The sequence below is a fragment of the Rosa chinensis genome, chromosome 7 (genome assembly GCF_002994745.2).
Source record: "Rosa chinensis cultivar Old Blush chromosome 7, RchiOBHm-V2, whole genome shotgun sequence".
In the NCBI taxonomy this organism is placed as follows: Eukaryota; Viridiplantae; Streptophyta; class Magnoliopsida; order Rosales; family Rosaceae; genus Rosa; species Rosa chinensis.
In genome coordinates this window covers 278466-295761 of record NC_037094.1, presented here as the reverse complement: position 1 = coordinate 295761, position 17296 = coordinate 278466, and the positions used below count along the sequence as shown (strand labels likewise).

At 43.3% G+C, this 17296-nt stretch overlaps 3 protein-coding genes across 4 annotated transcripts; 2 read left to right on the top strand and 1 right to left on the bottom strand.

Annotated features, from left to right (window-relative positions):
* Window positions 1-1183: 1183 nt before the first annotated feature.
* LOC112179020 lies at window positions 1184-3663 on the top strand. The gene is made up of 3 exons (XM_024317319.2): window positions 1184-1598; window positions 1737-1855; window positions 2332-3663. The coding sequence occupies exons 1-3, from the start codon at window positions 1473-1475 to the stop codon at window positions 3137-3139; spliced, it is 1053 nt and encodes a 350-aa protein (XP_024173087.1). The 5' UTR covers window positions 1184-1472; the 3' UTR covers window positions 3140-3663.
* Window positions 3664-4349: 686 nt separating this feature from the next.
* Window positions 4350-4688, bottom strand: LOC112176170 (protein phosphatase 1 regulatory subunit INH3). Its single transcript, XM_024313991.1, has one exon. The coding sequence runs from the start codon at window positions 4686-4688 to the stop codon at window positions 4350-4352; it is 339 nt and encodes a 112-aa protein (XP_024169759.1).
* Window positions 4689-12662: 7974 nt separating this feature from the next.
* On the top strand, window positions 12663-16278 carry LOC112179021. 2 transcript variants are annotated; one of them, XR_005803092.1, is made up of 4 exons: window positions 12663-12868; window positions 15531-15582; window positions 15662-15851; window positions 16070-16278. XR_005803092.1 is itself a non-coding variant. In XM_024317320.2 (4 exons), exons 1-4 carry the CDS (start codon window positions 12753-12755, stop codon window positions 16092-16094), a joined length of 354 nt encoding a protein of 117 aa, XP_024173088.1. In that variant the 5' UTR covers window positions 12668-12752; the 3' UTR covers window positions 16095-16278. The 2 variants fall into 2 exon arrangements, 1 of the variants encoding a protein (XP_024173088.1); XM_024317320.2 differs by having other exon boundaries at window positions 12668-12868; window positions 15691-15851.
* Window positions 16279-17296: the final 1018 nt, after the last annotated feature.

Genomic DNA, 17296 nt, shown 5'->3' with positions numbered 1-17296 from the left:
TTAGAGAACTGGCATGCATAAAAGGTGCGACTTGTTTTGCCTTTGAGAGGATAATATGAAAACCCGAGTAACTTCCTGCCTCTATGCCACTCTAAGGCCTTGTTTGGTTCACAGAATTGAGGGCTTGGAAAAGGAATGATTTATTTTCCCTCCTACTTTCACAGAATTACATGATAAAAATACATTTATATCTTTGTTGAAAATTGTTATTGACAATTTTATTTGGAAAGTTTATGATTTGTGTTTTAATATATGAGGATATAAATGGAATATTACTATAATTTAGTTTCCTTTTCTTACACAAACCAAACACTAAAATTGAAATAAACATATCTCTTTCCGTTGCTTTCCGAATGTTTCCAAACAGCGGAAATGAAAGCTAGTGAGAAATTAGTTTTCCTTTCCCATGAGCTTTCCAAAGGAATTGATTTCATTTCCGTTAACCAAATGAGGCCTAAAACTATTGCTCTATCCAAAAGGAAAAACCTCACCAGGTCCTCAATCGTAACCTCAAAAGGATCCACTCGACAATCCTTGATATAGCATGATCGGGAATTGCCCTATGGGTTTCATCTACCCGCTTAGGCATCTTTGCCACGTGCAGGTGCATGAGTAGGGAAATCTACCTGGAGGAGGCTGAACCTAGCGACCTATTGATGAAAATTCCAACTTGACCATTGCCAACCATAGAGACCTACTCGTGAAGGTACCATTGGCATTAATCGTTAACTTAATAAGGATTCAAGAGACGCTACAACTATAAAACTAGAGTTTCTGGTGTCACACTTTTCAACTACGAACAAGTTAACGATATACACTATTGAATACATCCAAGATGAATGCAATGACAATTTTAAGAAATAAAGCACAAGTTTCACAAGTTTTTTTTTTGTGGTTGCAAAGCTTACTAGTCATATTCTCGAAATGAATTTAAAAGAAAATCCATAATCACGCATGAACTTGACCACAAAATGAAAATACAAAAACAGCAACGGGATAAAAGGGAAGGAAAAGAAGAATGGAATATACAGAAAGTGGGTCCAGGAGCAGGGTGAGTCGTTAGATTGCTTGAGTTGAATATAATCAAATATAGATGAAGCGCTGAGGAAGGCTGAGATGTGTCGGTAGTCGGTGTTCTCTTTCTCTTCTCCACCCTGTGTCGTTCCGCGTCAGGGGAATATAATAATCTTTTTTTTTTTTTTTTGTTAAGCACACCTCGTTGAACCTTTACCAGTTCGTTTGCTTGTTTTCCTAAAAAACAAATAAAATCATAGTGCCTCTTCTCCTACCCAAGCATTTGACTTTGTTGTGGACTCGATTTAGTTTAATAGTTGAATTTCTGTATCGATCTGTTTTCCTTTCTGTTTGTTCTGTAAAAATTTTGGAGAGATTGGTCTTGAGGCCCAGGCAGCAATCTTGATTGGATTCGATGCTTCAAGGTCTGGAAAACTGAGATCGGATTAGAGGGCAAAATGTCGCCTTCAAATACAGGGTCGGTGGGCAACGGAGGAGCAGGAGGAGGAGGAAAGAATTACATAGAGCACCAAGTCTCCAAGATGGACACTCTCGCCGGCGTTGCTATCAAATACGGCGTTGAGGTAATGTTGCTCTATTACGCTTTTTGGGCTAGTTTTGTTTGATTTCTTCTTGTGCTTGTTCTTCTAAGTTGTAGTAATGGGAACACACACACATGACTGGGATTTAATGCTTATTGTGTGAATTGATCTATGAATCAGGTCGCTGACATTAAAAGGATGAATGGCTTTGCTACAGATCTTCAAATGTTTGCTTTGAAGACCTTGAAAATACCTTTACCAGGAAGACATTCACCATCTACTGCTTCTCTTTCTCCACAGTAATCTTCTCATTTCTTTTTGTTTCCATCTTCCATTTCCTTCCTATGTGGGTTACATGCACTTACCAAATTTATTATGTATTTGAATCTTCTCACTAGTTTTGGCTGCTGCTGATTTGAATCATACACATATTTACATGGTTACTATATCTGGCACCATACATATTTGTCAACCAAAGCAGCTAGTTTGATTGCAGTATGCCCTCCGCTATTTGTTTGCTACTCCTGTTATGTCTCTATATTGCTAATACCATTGTGTGATTAGATCTTTACATTCTAATCACACAATGGTATTCGACTATTTGTTTGAAATTAGGGTTTCTATATCAGACTATTGTTTGTAACTAGGAGTTCAAAAGACGAGGCCTTTTCTCCAGTTCCAAAATTAGATATGCTAGCTGGATGTTGAAGTGCATTGTTGTCTGTATGCTATTTATATACACTGGATGTTGAAGCTTATATATGTCTTATTGCAGAGAAAACAACACTGAAAAGTCATCCTCAGGTCTTGGCCAGCCTAATTTGCTACCACCATTCCGATCTGTAGGTTCAAGAGCTCCCAAGGATAAGGTCACTACAGCAATGAGCACTTTACAGAAATACTATGGTCTAAAACCTCCAAATCGGAGGGGCTCAACTGAAGGCATGGAGATGGCTGTTTACAGAAGTAGAAGTTCAGAAGACTTTGATGATGGGTTGTTGTCAAAGGCCTCACCATTTTCTGATTCTCAAAGTCACCATAACATGACTAGACGTTTTTCTGTTGGTCAATTGACTGAGAATGGTGCAATGGCTGATTATATGCACTTTGCAGACTCCATGGATGGGGAGGGTGAGAAATCTGATGATAAGTCAGTCCGAAGGCGTCAGAAAACTGAAGTTGAAAATGGGAATGTCACACCAGAGAGGATGTTAAAAGGGGAAAAAAGTGGTGGGAGCAGTGGTTTCTCAGCCTCAACAGGAAAGGGTTTAGCCATGAGGCCGAAATCAGCAAGCCGAGCAGTGCTGCAATCTGAGTCAGATTCAGGATGGTTGAACTCTATCCCAGTGGGACTGGGAGAGTCTATCGTGACCACTGATGAAGTGACTGTTGTTCGCAAATCATCAAGCACACCAAGTTTAAAAGAGGAGGAAAATAACAGCACAGCATCAGTTTGGCCAACTTCAAGGTGGAGCTTGAAAACAGACTTGCAAGCTCTTTCAAATGCAGCATCTATTACCAGACCAATCTTTGATGGCTTGCCGAAACCAATAACTGGCCGCTGGAAAACTGCCCTTGATTAGAGGAATTTTCATTTGCACTTTCATATAATCAAGTTGCTTCTTTACTAAGAGTAAGATTCAATGGAATGGGCTGAAATTTCTCAGCTGCACGTTTGGCCATAGTCATACTTCATATATATAGCTGCAGTGCAATTCAAACAGGAGAAAAATACCTGAGAGATTACAATAGAAGCAGAATTATACGGCAATAAGATTCTTGTTTCCAAATATTGGTATGTTAATAACATTCAAGTCTGAAGCCGTACCTGCAACAGCTTAAGAAAAGCTGCAACAGAGCAGATAAGTGACGGGATTATTTATCTTATATACTATTTTTTTGTTCTCGGTTATGTGTTCCTTTGTATTGAAAGTGGAAATCCCCACATGGACAGGGAGTTGAAATTTAGGATGGTGATCTTATCGTATCTGTTATATAATTGGATCAAGAAAGGTGATGCTGTGCATTGCAGTACAATTGTATCATTCCTTGCTTATTGGCAATGTAGATTGATTTTTTATTTATGATACAATAGTCTTCCAGTTAATTCTTTCTGCGTTTATCATATGATAATGAAAGACCAAAGGAACAGCACTGGTTTTCAGCATTTTTGAATGGTGTGCATGTGTTGTTTGGTTGTAGACTTGTAGTACTTATTCTATTATGTCAGATCAGGCTTGGCTGGCTAAATGGTTAAATTGCCTTGTTGTGTGTTGGTTTTGTAATAGGAGCAGGGTGTCTGTAATGCTACGGAACTGTGTGAGCTTTCAGAAAAGAGCACAGCGGCATGCATCGAGTGTACGTTCTCTGGCATCATATCAATTGCATTTTGATTGATTGAGCTGAGAGCCTTGTTATCTGGGGAAGAATTGTCTCCGTATCCAGGGCTTTTGTTTTATGAAGAATACATGTTGGTAATTGAATGGCAAATGATTCAACCGAGTATATAACAAAGCTCACACTAGTTCCTTCCTGCATTGAATGGCCAATGCTATCATATATTCTCAATTTGCTACGAAAACGATGAATCTAACCAAATGTATTCCCATTTCGGGTGAAACTACAATGTTCAATCCATATTAAACATCAACAACATCCGAACCCAGAGCAGAGCATAAAAAGAAAAACATGAACAATATTACATCAAGCATAGCACTAAAAACAATCACAAAATCAAGCACATCCAAAATTATCAATTGACTAGAAAGCTTGATGAGATGAGATGAGATGAGATCAGACGACGCTGCTGTGATTTTGAGAAGATGAGGGAGGATCGTCGTGGTGGTGGTGGTGGTGATCGTCGTCATCATCGGTATCGTCTTCGTCAAACGGCTTATCCTTGTGGAAGATGCAGCACTTTTTGGAGCTCTTCTTCTGCATAAACTCGTTGTCGACGGTTCCCTCCTTCCAGGTGACTTGCTTCTTCTTCCGATTCAGTCGCAAAACCAACGGCGAAGATGTGGATCCCGACGAAGATGACGACAACGCATCCGGATTCTCAACGGTGATGGTGGTCGTCACGCTCGCGCTCGCGCTCGCCGTCGGTGGAGCTCTGCCGCCGCCGCCGCTCATGCTTGCTTCAATCCAGGCAATTCCCTCACGGCTTGGCTTTTCTTCTTTTTATTGGGTCAGTTCACGGGGCTTTTGCTCGATTCCCCTTTCTGTTTCTTTTTCCATTTCATCCAAACTTCCTTTGACCTCCTTCTTAACCACTTACCAAATTTCCTACCTTTTTTTTTTTTTTTTTTTTATGTGTGTTTGTGGCAAATCTCAAACTTTTCTTCAGTTACAATTTTTCGTCATATGTGATTCTTTTCTTTGGTGCAAGTTAATTGAGTTATCTAGCTTATTGACACTTTTGATATTATCATCCACATATTTATTTAATAATAAATAAATACATTGCACAATAATTAGCCAACATTAAGTCCCACAGTGGCAAGTCCTTGTGGCTATTTCACTCGAAATCACAAGGGATTATTGATGTAGGCCGTGGCTAAATAGGAAATATGTTTAGTTATCGTTTATCAATCGAATATTATAAAATTGTCTGTATTAGTATTCGTAACTGAAGGCTGTTTGTTTGGTTAGAGGATGAACTTTTTTAACTCGTAAATTGTATATAGGGATGATGTCTTTGTAACCTCTATATGGATAAAAATTCAAGACATTAACTCACTCAAGCAGCTAAACCAAATAATTACGATAGTGTACATACCTCCAACAATATGGAGTATTTACTACATCACCAAGCATAAGTAACACCCTCTTTGAGACACCCACAAGCCATGGTGAGGCCCAACCGAGACATGCATCTTGTAGCCCTATGTTCAAGCTACGCTACGGTATCCGGAAGTCGCAAATCCGTCGTCGGGAAGCCACCTTCCCGGCCTTGCCAACATGCCCTCACAAATAGGCTTTCTAGACTATAAATGGTGGTTGCTTGTCCCACATCGAAAACAATGTAAAGGATAAGCATTCCTTCACCTATAAAAGGAATGCCTCCTCCCACTTAAACACAATTCAATCCCATTACATCTCTTGTAATCTTGTTAGGCCGCAAGGCTCGACACACTAGTACACATTCAAGTGGACGTAGTTTCCCGCTAAGGCGGGAGATAAACCACTATACATCTCGTGTCACTCTCTCTCTCTCTCTCTCTCTCTTTAAAGCTAACTAGAGATCCCACGGATCACTAACGTTAACATTGGCGCCGTCTGTGGGAAGCCGACACAAAGGCTTCGTCACTTACCATTGAGTTAAGTCATCTTAACCGAGCTCAAAATAATTTCTCTCTTTGAGTTATATAATCGAAATTCTTAGCGGTAACTTGTGCCATCGGGGCCGGTCAATGCCCAACATGGCTGGTCAACTCCGGTCAACACCCACAGGCTCAGTCAACGCCCATGGACCAGTCAATGCTTGGTCAACGCCAGCTCAAGTAGTCAACGCTACACCAAAAAAAAAAAAAAAAAAATTTGCTGCTCACTGCTCTGGACACCCAGAAAACTTCTCTGGGCACCCATGTTCATTCTTCGAATCATGCATCAGCGGTACATTTCCCGCCAGCTACTCCCAGCAGAAGCAACATCCGCTAGCTTCCTACTCTCCAAAAGGAGCTCCGCCAGTCAAGGCTTCACCGCCAGCAAGCTCGACTGCTACCTCCAGTAGGCCATCCTCCGCTGGAAACGGATTGCTAGCCAACCTCCGACGGAAAATCCTCCGCCACACTGTACACTGTACACCGCTAACAAGCTGCAAGTATCCGCCACACTTCTTCAGTGGCCAAAGCTCCGCTAGGAAGCAAGCTTCAATCAACAGCGCCTCCGCTGAACTCCAAAACTCCGCTCCGCCGAGCTTCTTCCGCTAGGCACCGTCGCTGGTCACCACCGCCAGCAGACCAATGCACTCCGCTAGCAAGCTCCAAACGTGCCAGCAAACCTCGCTGGCCATCCTCCTGCTAGCTCCGCCGCTAGCCATCCATCAGCGGCACTGCAAGCGCCAACCACCGGCGACAAAGGCTCCGCCGGCCAGGAACTCCGCCACCCAAGAGCTCCGCTCCGCTGGACAAGGACTCCGTCGGCCAAAAGTTCCGCCATCCAAGTCTCCACCGGACTAGAGACCGCTAGCAGAGTATCGCCAGCAACAGCCGCTCCGCCGGACAACCCGCTAGCCAACTCCGCCGAGCTCCAAGTCTGCCATAGCAAGTACCCGCCAACCTCCAGGTACGACTCCGCCACTACCAGGCTGTTGCACCAACGTCAGTGGGTAGCTCCAGCAGCGCTGCCACTAGCGGCAGACGCAATCGACGGACACCCAGTCCAAGAATTGATTTGGACACCCATGACAGCTTCCATCTGCTTCTTCGATCAGCGTCAAGAAGAGCGAAGCTCAGTCATTACCCGTGAAGCTTTGATCAAGCATCAACTGAACAACCCATCAATCAACCTCCAGCTAGGTACCACCGCTAACGAAATCTTAACGGAGCATCAAGGTCACCGCTGATGTCCCAGGCTCCGCCGGACAAGTACCGCTGATCCGCTGACCCGCCCAAAGGCTCCGCCCCGCTGACACAACTCCGCCAAGCCTGGTACCTCTTCTAAACAAAGCTCCACCAGGTGTGCCCGCCAATCGACTTCTCCACGAGGCTCGAACTTGACGGGTTCGCCAACTTGTCGGGATTGCCACCGCGAACTGAAACTGACAGGTTCACCACGGTCAACTGAACTCGACTGCGTCTTCACCGTCATCCCCTCATCAATATCTACTCATCATCTCCGCCCACTTAAACTTGTATAACTCGCCTTCTGGAGCTCACTCTGATACCTGAGAAATTGATTTTGCCATCAAGCTATGTTCTCCTTCAATTAGTCAATTAGCGGGCATCTGGGCACCTCCCTTCAATCATGGCTTCGCGCTTCGGCGATCTGTGGTGGTCAGAACAGTCAAAAAGATGAGTCTTCCTTCACTCTGTACCTTATTCTATCTTTATTGATATGCACAGCTGCACACCACATGCCTCTGCTCTCTATCATAGGTTGTGAGCACACACACTTGCCGTCTGTCCACACCTACACCTCATGCATATATATGTTTATATTTGGCCGCGTGCGACGTCTCCATCAACTATGGACACATACACCTTTACTGTTGAGCCAATTATCAAATGGGTAAACATATGTCAGACACCCATGAGTTATGTCAGAACTTCTTTGACTTAATCTTGCATGCATATGGCAGAGGTGCATGAGTTATGCACGTATATATATATATAATTATGCTCCACCTTGATTAAACAAGGCATGGCCACAAACAAACGGGTCAAAATTTCAAACTACTGTGCATGCAGGGCATACCAATGTTTAATTAAATTATAGACTTTGTCAAATTTTTTCCTAAAGCCCACATATTTGCACTGTGATTAGCTCACCTCAATCTTGCATATATGGCTCTACATCCCGAATGGCACTCTCACATTTCAAAATAGCATGAACTTTGTTGCCAACTACAATTTTGCATATATACACTTTGCTCAAAATCTCATCAAAGTACATATGCAAAGTACTAGTGTTGATTTTACATACTCATGCACTAATCACCTATTTTGTTCGAAGGAAATTCAACTATTTCTATCAAGCATTCGACCGCAACTACGAGTTGACGGGCATTATCGGAGTACTTTATCCGCCACAAGCAATGGACCGTCATGCTCGGCCAACTCCGCTAACCTCCAAATCGGCATAAGATAAGTCACTATATCTTACATTTTACGCTCTTTCAATTTGAGCTACCGCCATGCCAATACCATGCTTTTACTACTTCTAAGCATGCTTATAGAATATCACACTTGATATATCTTTACATGCTTCCATAACTTTTAAGCATGCCAACAACATTTCGTAGATTTGGCAACACTTTCTAGATCTCACGTACTAGATATGTCATGCTTCACATACCGATCTCAATGATCCATTAGCATATCTACAAAAATGCAAAAATGATATTAGCATCCACATTACAAGTACATGCTATACACATATGCCATGCTTCTATTTTAATTGCAAAATTAAATAAACATGGGACACTCGAACAAAATATTATTACTTGCCCTATGTGTTTATCATTTTCAACCAAACCGCCAAGCGGTAAGGCAACGCCTCATAATGACAATGACCGCTACGCGGCATTGCAGTCAAGTTTCTCATTCGAGAAAACAGCTAGGGACTAGTTAACACAGCCCACGGCAGCCATTGATCCGGCAGTTAACCCCGACGCTTGGGTATCTAAGATTGGGCTCGCTACCCAACACCCTCTGCTCCGCGCAGCTCCCCTCATCAAACAATTTTCCGACCATCCGGAGGTCTATAGCCAGGAGTGGGGGACTCCTCGCAGGGCCTAGCAGGGGCCCACCCGAAAGGGCAAAAGCGTTCGCTCTAACAATTCTAGATGGACGACGCACTCGCACTAATTATGCTTGATATACGGCACAAAGCTACGCTTTGGTATCAACCCGCAAGAACACCCTCCTTGACTGGGGACTTCGGGGACTTGTACATACAGCCCAACATAATTAGCAAAGGTCACGCTCATGCCTCAGGGCATCACCTTCGAGCTACCCGTTAATGCCTTCCCGGCACCCTGAGCTACCGCTCATGCCTTCCCGGCACCCCGAGCTTCCGCTCATGCCTTCCCGGCACCCCGAGCTTCCGCTCATGCCTTCCCGGCACCCCGAGCTTCCGCTCATGCCTTCCCGGCACCCCGAGCTTCCGCTCATGCCTTCCCGGCAGCCCTTGAGCTTCCGCTCACGAGCTTCCCGCTCATGCCTTCCCGCACCCCCGAGCTTCCGCTCATGCCTTCCCGGCACCCCCGAGCTTCCGCTCATGCCTTCCCGGCACCCCCGAGCTTCCGCTCATGCCTTCCCGGCACCCCCGAGCTTACCGCTCATGCCTTCCCGGCACCCCCGAGCTTACCGCTCATGCCTTCCCGGCACCCCCGAGCTTACCGCTCATGCCTTCCCGGCACCCCCGAGCTTACCGCTCATGCCTTCCCGGCACCCCCGAGCTTACCGCTCATGCCTTCCCGGCACCCCCGAGCTTACCGCTCATGCCTTCCCGGCACCCCCGAGCTTACCGCTCATGCCTTCCCGGCACCCCCGAGCTTCCGCTCATGCCTTCCCGGCACCCCCGAGCTTACCGCTCATGCCTTCCCGGCACCCCCGAGCTTTCCGCTCATGCCTTCCCGGCACCCCCGAGCTTCCGCTCATGCCTTCCCGGCACCCCCGAGCTTTCCGCTCATGCCTTCCCGGCACCCCCGAGCTTTCCGCTCATGCCTTCCCGGCACCCCCGAGCTTACCGCTCATGCCTTCCCGGCACCCCCGAGCTTACCGCTCATGCCTTCCCGGCACCCCCGAGCTTTCCGCTCATGCCTTCCCGGCACCCCCGAGCTTACCGCTCATGCCTTCCCGGCACCCCCGAGCTTTCCGCTCATGCCTTCCCGGCACCCCCGAGCTTACCGCTCATGCCTTCCCGGCACCCCCGAGCTTTCCGCTCATGCCTTCCCGGCACCCCCGAGCTTTCCGCTCATGCCTTCCCGGCACCCCCGAGCTTTCCGCTCATGCCTTCCCGGCACCCCCGAGCTTTCCGCTCATGCCTTCCCGGCACCCCCGAGCTTACCGCTCATGCCTTCCCGGCACCCCCGAGCTTACCGCTCATGCCTTTTCGGCACCCCCGAGCTTACAGCTCATGCCTTCCCGGCAACCCCGCGCTTCCGCTCATGCCTTCCCGGCACCCCCGAGCTTACCGCTCATGCCTTCCCGGCACCCCCGAGCTTCCGCTCATGCCTTCCTGGCACCCCCGAGCTTTCCGCTCATGCCATCCCGGCACCCCCGAGCTTACTGCTCATGCCTTCCCGGCAATCCTCGAGCTTTACACTCATGTCTACTCGACACACTACACGTTAATGGAACATTGAATTTTTTCTACCATTTGTCGTTTACTGATTGCGACAAATCAAATTCTTTTCGCGTTCCATTAATTCGAGGGACAACCAAACAAACACAACCGTACTCGCGATCATCGTTCATGAGTTACAAATGCATACCTCCGCGGCGCTCATGCAACTTGCATCTCGCGAGCATAACCCCGTCAAACTCGACCTCGTTCGTCTCCTTGCGCGCGTCACGCATTTATCATATGCAATTCATTTGCTCACACGACCATATGCGCACTATTACGCTCATATATGCCAACGCATATCAATGCAACTCACATTTGTTGCCCAATGCAACGAGCATTCTACATATGCCTGTTTTTTGTCTTTGGTGTGCAGGTTTACGAGTCCCTTCTTGCTTACGGAGTTCGGGGACTTGTAGGGGCTCCATACCGCCCGCTTACTTATGCTTGATGACTTCATGATTTGAACTCCCCAACCAAGAAGCTCTTCTTACTTGGGGACTTCGGGGACTTGTACATACCTCCAACAATATGGAGTATTTACTACATCACCAAGCATAAGTAACACCCTCTTTGAGACACCCACAAGCCATGGTGAGGCCCAACCGAGACATGCATCTTGTAGCCCTATGTTCAAGCTACGCTACGGTATCCGGAAGTCGCAAATCCGTCGTCGGGAAGCCACCTTCCCGGCCTTGCCAACATGCCCTCACAAATAGGCTTTCTAGACTATAAATGGTGGTTGCTTGTCCCACATCGAAAACAATGTAAAGGATAAGCATTCCTTCACCTATAAAAGGAATGCCTCCTCCCACTTAAACACAATTCAATCCCATTACATCTCTTGTAATCTTGTTAGGCCGCAAGGCTCGACACACTAGTACACATTCAAGTGGACGTAGTTTCCCGCTAAGGCGGGAGATGAACCACTATACATCTCGTGTCACTCTCTCTCTCTCTCTCTTTAAAGCTAACTAGAGATCCCACGGATCACTAACGTTAACAGATAGCATTTCCTTTTTAACGTACGGAATAGACTATTCCATCAACCAAACTAAACCAAATAGACTAAACCGTAAATAATTATGATAGCATTTCCTTTTTAACGTACGGAATAGACTATTCCATCAACCAAACTAAACCAAATAGACTAAACCGTAAATAATTATGATAGCATTTTCCTTTTAACTTACCTATTCCACCAACCAAACTCAATCAATATCAAGAATACCTAAAATCTTTTCAAAAAGAAAAAGGAAAAAAAGAAAAGAAAAAAGAGTGAGTAATAGAGCAGGCCACCAGTTCCACTTAAAATAAAAGTACTGAAGGCTCAAAGTTAGGCAGCAAATGGCCCATATCAGGGTCGAAAATCTCCTCTGTGACTAGTCTTACTATCTAACTATTTATGGGTGAGACTGTGAGCCCTGTTTGAGCAAATCTCATTCATACTGATAGTGTTGTGTCACTTGTGTGTGTGATTGAGTGTTAGTGTAAACATGGAGATACCTCGACTATTTTCTCAATGCATAAATAAACCCCACAATTCAAATTGATTTCCTGTTGGTCTCCAATACCAACCAAACATGTCGGGAAACCAATCTTTGAGCACGTCGACAGCAGAACAAACACTACGAAAACCACCGCCGCCAAGCCATCATCTTCAGCTCTGAAACAAATCCTCCTCAGCAACCTCTCATTCATCACCGCCTATTTCATCGAGTGATATGTATCTAAAACCGAGTTAATGTCATTTTATATTTTCAAATGTATTAAAGAGGTGGCTAATTGTAGCGATACTGTTTAAAATTATTTGATCATAACACCCCTCTAAATTTTTTTCATTTATTTTCTATATATATATATATATATATTTTGTCTGATCTTGTTCTTTTTTTTTTTTTTTGAAATAAGGGGTTCTTTTCTTTTATATTGCTAAATTTCAATTTCCATTTTCCAATTGTTTATTTTATATTTGTTTGGTTTGAAGTTGGTTTCACTTTGTTTATCAGGGTATTGGAACCGCCACTGGCCCACTAACTGATATGAAGAAACTCAGAAAGGCCACAACTTGAGTGAAGGCCCAGCCCGGTAGCCGAAAACCTACCTACAAAAGTGATTGTCTCAGAAATGAGAGACTAGGGACTAGGGCAAATCGTTCAATTCAATTTGCCCGAATCGGTGGCGATGGCGATCGACTCGGTAGAGGGAGGTTCGGTCCGGCGGAAAAGTTGGTGGCTCGATTCGTCGATCGCCGTCGAGTTTCTTGACCCCGATATTCTAGGGTTCTTGAGACGGAGCAGGTAAAAATTTCTTTACGCAAAATTCCTCGTCTTCTTCAATATTTTACTTTCAACAGCAAAGAAATTACTCTGATTGCGCTAATGCTCTGTCTCACTTGATATAACTGTTTATGATGCATTGGATGTGTTGTATATTAATTGTCTCGTTCAATCTTAAAAGCGTAATTGGCTTTCAACAGCAATGAAATTTGTCTGATTGCTCTAATGATGTGTTCTAAACTCTGGTTATTTATTGAATGCACGTCTACCTGTGTTTTTTTTTTCCTCATCTTTCAATGTGTTATTACAAAAATTGGCGATAACTGTTTATGTTGCATTGGATGTTGCCTTTTTGTATACTATTTTTGTTTTGATAAGACCTCTTCAATGATAAAATTAATCATTATCTTTGTGAGAAGTGCCTCTTGAAATACGATAGGATAGGGAACCCAGATTTGAGGCATTAACTCTACACCCTCAGTTTTGCAAAAAGGAGGGGTGGTCATTGTTCTTGATAATTTTTCCCCATTGCCAGAAAAATATATCAGTAGGGCACCCCAAGACATGGTGTGAGGTCAGAAACTGAAGATGGAGAGGTGAGGGGTGTGGTCTGAAATTGAGAGAAAAACCTCCATCCAAAGAAACAGGGGAGACACTGTAAGTAAATTTTGGAGGCGACTGTGTTAAATAACGCCACAGTTTTTACTCAAATACCTGAAAAATCGAGCAGGGACAAGGGGGGACACATGGGCTCCCACGTATGCCCCTAACCACAATATGTGAAATGGTCTCTAGTAAGTAGTAACATTATGCGAAGCAGCATACATGGAAAATTTACATTTACTTTTCTACCTGTTTAACTTGGTAGGTAATGCGATCTCTGAAATATATTTATTGTTGAGTGCTGCATTTGGTAGGATATTATTAAGCATTACACCGGCAATATTAAATTTTTTGACTATACCACTCACTTTGAATGAAACTAGAAACCAGGTAGGATAAATGGGTTTTTTTTTTTTTTTTGAAATAATAAATGGGTTTTCTTTGTTGATCAAGTTTGGTTATATAATGCATTATCTTCACTTGGTTGGTCCCAAAACTATTATTCCAAGCTCTTCGTCCTTTTATGGATAAGGCCTATTCCTTAAAACAATACATCCATGTGTAACTTTGTCTCTTTGTCTCCAACTTTAATGGTTTAGTGAACAATCCTTTGTCAATAATTTTCTTTTGAAACGTCTATTAGTTTATGGTCAATCAAGTGGCTCTGACTTGTCTTATCTGTTCTGCACAACTTTCTGTTAGCACTCTTTGATATCCAAGACTTGCTCTTTTTCTTATAGACTGTAGTGTTTTCTGCTCTCTCCTCTCCTCTCCCTATTCCTTTCTAGATATGGCTGGGGAATGTAATTAATTGTAAATGTGTCGTATAACGTGGGTTTTCTTTGTTGATCAAGTTTGGTTGTATGATGCTTTATCTTCACTAGGTTTGTCCTGAAACTAATATTCTAAAGCTTTTGTGCTCTTCGTTCTTTTATGGATAAGGCCTATTTCTTAAACAATACGTCCATGTGTAACTTTGTCTCTAACTATAATGGGTTAGTCAAGAATCCTTTGTCAATAATTTTCTTTTGAAACGTCTATTTGTTTATGGTCAATCAAGTGGCTCTGACTTGTCTTATCTGTTCTGCACAACTTTCTGTTAACACTCTTTGATATCCAAGACTTGCTCTTTTTCTTATAGATTGTAGTGTTTTCTGCTCTCTCCTCTCCTCTCCCTATTCCTTTCTAGATATGGCTGGGGAATGTAATTAATTGTAAATGTGTCGTGTAACGTGGGTTTTCTTTGTTGATCAAGTTTGGTTATATGATGCTTTATCTAGGTTTGTCCTGAAACTAATATTCTAAAGCTTTTGTGCTCTTCGTTCTTTTATGGATAAGGCCTATTTCTTAAACAATACGTCCATGTGTAACTTTGTCTCTAACTATAATGGGTTAGTCAAGAATCCTTTGTCAATAAGTTTCTCTTGACACATCTATTAGTTTATGGTCAATCAATTGGATCTGACTTGTCTTATCTGTTCTGCACAACTTTCTGTTAACACTGTTTGATATCCAAGACTTGCTGTTTGTCCTATAGACTGTAGTGTTTTCTGCTTTCTCCTCTCCTCTTCCTATTCGTTTCTAGATATGGCTGGGTAATGTAATTAATTGTAAATGTGTTATGTTACATGGTTTTTCTTTGTTGATCAAGTCGGGTTGTTTGATGCATTTTCTTCACTTGGTTTGTCTTAAAACTAATATTCCAAAGCTGTTTTGTGTTCTTCATTCCCTGTATGGATAAGGCCTATACGTAGAAATTAGACTGTTCAAAAGGATATTACTGACAAAGGATTCTTGACTAACCCATTATAGATAAACAAATAAACTGACATGATTTTTATTAGTTTATGACCAATCATTTGAATTTGACTTGTGTTATGTGTTCTGCATCAACTTTCCATCAACACGGTTTGATATCCAAGACTTGCTTTTTTTCCTGTAGAATGTAGTGTTTTCTGTTTTCTTCTTTTTCTGCTTATTCATTTCAGGATATGGCTGGATAATGATTATAATTATGAATGTGTTGTGTTACATTGTTGAGACTGACTGACTACCCTTTACATATCGATCTTTTTTCTAGGATACCATTACTTTGCTGTCCAGCTGTGGGGGTTTCTACTTTCTCGTTTGAAGTATGCACTTGTTGAGCTAAAGTTCTATACTATTCCTCGTATAATATGAACATGACATCCAGTTACTTATGATCAAAAGGTCCGTTGGATTTTTGACATGTTGCCCAGTCAACCAGCCACAGTGATTCAGTGGTTTGTGTACTTGGGAAGTCTCCTGAGGTCTACTGGTACACATCAATATTGGACATCTGCTTAACCAAGTGTTCTGACGAGAGACCCAAGCCACACTGCGCCGCTTTGTTTGCATTCGGACAGTGGCAAGATTTCAGGTATTGTCTGTCCTTATTGTTTGGTTTGCATCTTTACTTGTGTGTATACTTCTATTTCTTGGGAACTTTATAGATATTGTTTCTTCTATGTCTCTTCTGTTACTGTTTGGATTATATATCTGTTATATGGCCTAATGGCGCATAATTAGTGATAATTGGAACTTAGTATTCATACGAATTGTTCTGAACTTGATAGTTTAAATTTGTGGATGCTGCAGATCAACAAGGCTAGTTGGATGTTGATGATGATCAAAGTGAGGACAAAGGGTGAAACTGTAGAGGGGACCTCCAGGAGGGTGAGGAAAATGGCAAAGCAATGGGACCTCCGAACTTGTATGCAGTGCTGCAAACTACTGGTCAATGGTTTTTCAGGGATATTTTTTTTTTTATTCACTTTATCAACTGTTTTTAGGAATGTGACTGTAAACCAGCAAATCTTAACCAAAAAGAGTGAGAAAAGAAAAGGAAAAAGAAAGGGTGAGAAAAGAAAAGAATAAGGAAAGAGTGGGAAAAGAAAAGAAAATGATTTTTCAGGGATTTTTTTTTTAATTCACTTTATCAACTGTTTTTAGGAATGTGATTGTAAACCGGCAACCCGTAACCAAAAAGAGTGAGAAAAGAAAAGGAAAACGGTACAACGGAAAAATCAATAAGGGGGTTTAAAAATTGGTGTTTTGGGCCGCTAAAACATCAATTGGGCCAATTTATATCACACAGTGGGGCGCTGTGGTCAGATTAAAACATTAAATGCACTGGTCAGTCGTTTTAAGGCTTCGAAAATCAATTGGGCCCTCTGTTCGGCCGCATCAAATATGAGTTCGGCCTATTGAAAGAATTATGGGAAAATGGGCCGCAAGCTTGTCGAATGAAACATCAAAAGCGGTGCGACTTGGACAGGTCAAGCATTTAATGCGCCGCCACTTGGTCGGGTAAAGCATTTAAAGTGGTACAACCTGGTCGGGTAAAGCATTTAATGCACCGCCACCTGGTGGGTCAACTGAAATTGGGCCTTTTAATGGGCCACGTCAACATGAATTGGGCCTTCTATTGGGCCGCTTCAAACGTGTGTTGGGCCTTCATGTCCAGGAAGCATTAAATGCGCTGACACCTGGATCGGATCAAGCTTTTAATGCGCCGACACCTGGTCGTTTCAAACATTTAATGCGCCACCATCTAACATGAATTGGGCCTCGTATTGGGCCACTTCAACATAAATTGGGCCTTCCATTGGATCGCTTCAAACGTGAGTTGGGCCTTCATGACATAAAGCATTAAATGCGCCGACACCTGGTCGAGTCAAGCATTTAATGTGCCGCCACCTGGTCGGATCAAACATTTAATGCGCCGCTAACTCGTCGGTCAACGTGAATTGGGCCTCGTTTTGGGTCGTTTCAACATGAATTGGGCCATATTTTAGGCTGCTTCAACGTGGATTGGGCCTTCAT